Genomic DNA, 4575 nt, shown 5'->3' with positions numbered 1-4575 from the left:
GGTATCAGACTTCAGAGGCCTGAGTTCTCTGAAAGCAGAGACTCTAAGAAGACTAGTCATCAAGACTACACTGAAAAGATGTGCTTCTGTGCCAAAGACTTTACTCACAAACAGGTAATACTATCATCTCCATTTTACAGAAGGGAGGCCCAAGTCTCACAACCTCAGTCGTAAAGCTGGGGTTCCAAGACTGGCTATCTGACTTCAAGTCAGATATACTCACATCTTGGTCCTCAGGGATATCACAGAGGCCTGGCATGGCACCAGGGCATGGCCCAGTGCATTGGGGTATGCCCAACAGGATCCGCAGGGGGCAGTGATGAGCCTTCTTGTTTGGATCGGGGACAAATCTGCAGCTACTTCTCAATTAAAGAGGAAGTGGGAATTTAAAAAAGACTTTCTGCCGGGCGCGGTGGCTCACACCTGTAATCCCAGAACTTTGGGAGGCCAAGGCGGGTGAATCACCTGAGGTCGGGAGTTCGAGACCAGCCTGACCAACATGGAGAAACCCCATCTCTACTAAAAATACAAAATTAGCCGGGTGTAGTGGCACATGCCTGTAATCCCAGCCGCTCGAGAAGCTGAGGCAGGAGAATTGCCGGAACCTGGGAGGCGGAGATTGCAGTGAGCTGAGATCGTGCCCAGCCTGGGCAACAAGAGCAAAACTCTGTCTCAAATAAATAAATAAAAATAAAAAAGACTTTCAGGCCGGGTGTGGTGGCTCTCGCCTGTAATCCCAGCACTTTGAGAGGCCAAGGCGGGCGGATCATCTGAGGTCAGGAGTTCCTGGTTAACATAGTGAAACCCTGTCTCCACTAAAACTACAAAAATTAGCCAGGCGTGGTGGTGGGCTCCTGTAATCCCAGCTACTCAGGAATCTGAGGCAAGAGAATCGCTTGAACCTGGGAGGCAGAGGTTGCAGTGAGCCAAGATCACGCCACTGCACTCCAGCCTGGGCAACAGAGCAAAACTCAGTCTCAAAAACAACAACAACAACAACAACAACAACAAAACTTTCATATAGTTCTTTCCCCAGAGGTCTAGGGATGTGGACCTGTGAGGGCTGTTGTAAATGCATAGCTCCTTATCCTCTGAGACGTTTGTTGTTTTTTCGTTTTGTTTTGTTTGCTGTTTTTTCATTTTGTATTGTTTTCTGTTTTTGTTTGTTTTTTGCAAAACTGGTGAGTTACTAATTAATCCTCATTCAACATAGTCCCACCCCTTCCTTCCTAAGGCACAGAGATGGTACTGAGGGGAGGGCAGGAGACAGCAACGTGCAAGTGGGAAAACTGGTTCAAAATACCTTGCTTCACAATTTCAGGACAGAAAATGGATACTGTAAGTGACCCAGAGACTTGGCCAATGTGTCTCTGTTAAATACCTCCACTTTTAAGAAAGTTATTATTTAATCAAAGGAGCAAGGGAAAAAAAAGGAAGGGGGAATTTTTCTTCAGACCAACTTCCTTTTCTTGAACCTAATTCTACCCCCCTTGGTGCCAACAGATGAGGTTCACAATCTCTTCCACAAAACATGCAGTTAAATATCTGAGGATATTCAGGGACTTGGATTTGGGTGGCGGGAGATCAACATAAACCAAGACAAGGAAGAAGTCAAAGAAACGAATCAAGTAGATTACCTGGGATATAAGGTGGGGGGATTGGGGGGTTGGATAGTGCAGAGTATGGTACTGGCCTAAGGCACTGAGGATCATCCTTTTCCCATACCCACCAGAGAAGCCTCAGGCGTCCGAGTCATCCAGGGCATTCACCGCCTGGGGCGCCTGAGTCATCAGGACACTGCCAGGAGACACAGAACCCTAGATGCCCTGCAGGATCCTTCCTGTTACGTCCCCCCTCCCTGAAACATCTTTCATTGCAATATTTCCAAGAAAGGAAGGGGGCTGGCTCGGAGGAAGAGAGGTGGGGAGGTGGTCAGGGTTCACAGAGGAGGGAAGTGAATGACATCCCAGGATTACATAAACTCTTAGAAGCGGCCGAACAGTTCACAAGTGTGAAGCCTGGAAGCCAGCGGGTGCCGCTGTGTAGGAAAGAAGCTAAAGCACTTCCAGAGCCTGTCCGGAGCTCAGAGGTTCGGAGGACTTATCGACCATGGTGAGTATAGGGTCTTGGGGTCGAACGCGTGCCACTCGGGAGCCACAGGGGTCGGATGGGGCCTCCTACACCTCTGCTCTCTCCCCAGGAGCGCGCGTCCTGCTTGTTGCTGCTGCTGCTGCCGCTGGTGCACGTCTCTGCGACCACGCCAGAACCTTGTGAGCTGGACGATGAAGATTTCCGCTGCGTCTGTAACTTCTCCGAACCTCAGCCCGACTGGTCCGAAGCCTTCCAGTGTGTGTCTGCAGTAGAGGTGGAGATCCGTGCCGGCGGTCTCAACCTAGAGCCGTTTCTAAAGCGCGTCGATGCGGACGCCGACCCGCGGCAGTATGCTGACACGGTCAAGGCTCTCCGCGTGCGGCGGCTCACAGTGGGAGCCGCACAGGTTCCTGCTCAGCTACTGGTAGGCGCCCTGCGTGTGCTAGCGTACTCCCGCCTCAAGGAATTGACGCTCGAGGACCTAAAGATAACCGGCACCATGCCTCCGCTGCCTCTGGAAGCCACAGGACTTGCACTCTCCAGCTTGCGCCTACGCAACGTGTCCTGGGCGACAGGGCGTTCCTGGCTCGCCGAGCTGCAGCAGTGGCTCAAGCCAGGCCTCAAGGTACTGAGCATTGCCCAAGCACACCCGCCTGCCTTTTCCTGCGAACAGGTTCGCGCCTTCCCGGCCCTTACCAGCCTAGACCTGTCTGACAATCCTGGACTGGGCGAACGCGGACTGATCGCGGCTCTCTGTCCCCACAAGTTCCCGGCCCTCCAGAATCTAGCGCTGCGCAACACAGGAATGGAGACGCCCACAGGCGTGTGCGCAGCACTGGCGGCGGCAGGTGTGCAGCCCCACAGCCTAGACCTCAGCCACAACTCGCTGCGCGCCACCGTAAACCCTAGCGCTCCGAGATGCATGTGGTTCAGCGCCCTGAACTCCCTCAATCTGTCGTTCGCTGGGCTGGAACAGGTGCCTAAAGGACTGCCAGCCAAGCTCAGAGTGCTCGATCTCAGCTGCAACAGACTGAACAGGGCGCCGCAGCCTGACGAGCTGCCCGAGGTGGATAACCTGACACTGGACGGGAATCCTTTCCTGGTCTCTGGAACTGCCCTCCCCCAAGAGGGCTCAATGAACTCCGGCGTGGTCCCAGCCTGTGCACGTTCGACCCTGTCGGTGGGGGTGTCGGGAACCCTGGTGCTGCTCCAAGGGGCCCGGGGCTTTGCCTAAGATCCAAGAGAGAACAATGAATGGACTCAAACTGCCTTGGCTTCAGGGGAGTCCCGTCAGGACGTTGAGGACTTTTCGACCAATTCAACCCTTTGCCCCACCTTTATTAAAATCTTAAACAACGGGTCCGTGTCATTCATTTAACAGACTTTTATTGGATGTCTGCTATGTGCTGGGCACAGTGCTGGATGGGGAATTCATCATACTTAGGCTTTCTTCATCCTAACTCCCTAAGAAACCCTATCTGTCCTCCTCAAGAAAAGTACTGCGGGGATAGAAGGAGCCAGGAAAGGACTCCTGGCTAGGGCTACATGGGAGAAGCAATGAGTGTGCAGTCAGGGCTTTCTGAGCAGATTATTGGCATCTGGATTAAAAGGTATTTGCATGATATTTGGAAGATACAAAATATTTCCTCTCCTATGCACTTCCCAAGAGCCAGCTGCTCCCTTTCAAAGATAATAAAACCCACAGCCATTTGCTTATTTCCTTATTCTCTCTCTCTCTCACACACACACACACACACACACTCACACACCCTCCCTCTCCCTCTCTGTCTGTCTCCCTTACCGCTCAAGGAAGAGGGACAGCCTCCTATCCTGCAAAAGCTCTGAGTTTCATAATATTAGGGTTCCTCTCTTGTAAAACCTCTCTACACCCGGAGGCTTTCACTGTGTCACTCCCCGACATAATGGGGAATTTGGGCCTGGGGAACTGACGCAAGATACAGTCGGTCTCTGAATTAGAGGTACTGTGTTCTGTTAGTACATATGTAGATAACCTTTTCAGGCTGACTGATTGGCAAATAGGAAAGCATCTCAGACTCTTCAAAACTTCAGAATAAACAGGATGTGTCCTCTAGTCCACATTAGCTCAGAGACCTAGAGCATCAGCCATCAAGAGGTGCTGTTTCTTCTGAGTCCCTTCTTCATTTCAATGAGGAGGCAGCCACATCCATCAGAGAGCTAGATGCCTGCCTCACAGGGAGCATGGGAGAGAGGTGGGAGGAGGCATATAGGCCCAGCACCTGCCTCTGGCCAATGTCCAGAGCCACACAGATAGGAATAGGGAATGGAAATTAACATTGATAAGAGAGTTACAGACATTACCAGAACCAGACTCAAAATATGTCAGAAACAGTTAAATTAGCTGGACACTCACTGGAATGTCCCCAAGGGGCCTTCAACCAGCCAGTTGAGAAATTTCTAGTATCAGAGAATTAATCATCTCAAGGCAGTTTTTTCTTCCCTTGA

General features: G+C 51.5%; 1 protein-coding gene and 1 long non-coding RNA gene across 2 annotated transcripts; one reads left to right on the top strand and one right to left on the bottom strand.

Moving 5' to 3' along the window:
• Nucleotides 1-1611: 1611 nt before the first annotated feature.
• Nucleotides 1612-2438, bottom strand: LOC129059546 (uncharacterized). Its single transcript, XR_008525522.1, has 2 exons — nt 2309-2438; nt 1612-2072 (listed from the first exon to the last, which is right to left on the bottom strand). It is a non-coding gene; the product is annotated as an uncharacterized LOC129059546 (long non-coding RNA).
• CD14 (CD14 molecule) lies at nt 1972-3449 on the top strand. The gene is made up of 2 exons (XM_002815967.6): nt 1972-2112; nt 2201-3449. Exons 1-2 carry the CDS (start codon nt 2110-2112, stop codon nt 3323-3325), a joined length of 1128 nt encoding a protein of 375 aa, XP_002816013.2. The 5' UTR covers nt 1972-2109; the 3' UTR covers nt 3326-3449.
• Nucleotides 3450-4575: the final 1126 nt, after the last annotated feature.

The sequence above is a fragment of the Pongo abelii genome, chromosome 4 (genome assembly GCF_028885655.2).
Source record: "Pongo abelii isolate AG06213 chromosome 4, NHGRI_mPonAbe1-v2.0_pri, whole genome shotgun sequence".
NCBI lineage: Eukaryota > Metazoa > Chordata > Mammalia > Primates > Hominidae > Pongo > Pongo abelii.
Note: the sequence above shows the minus strand (reverse complement) of the source record. Positions and strands in the feature narration are given on the sequence as shown.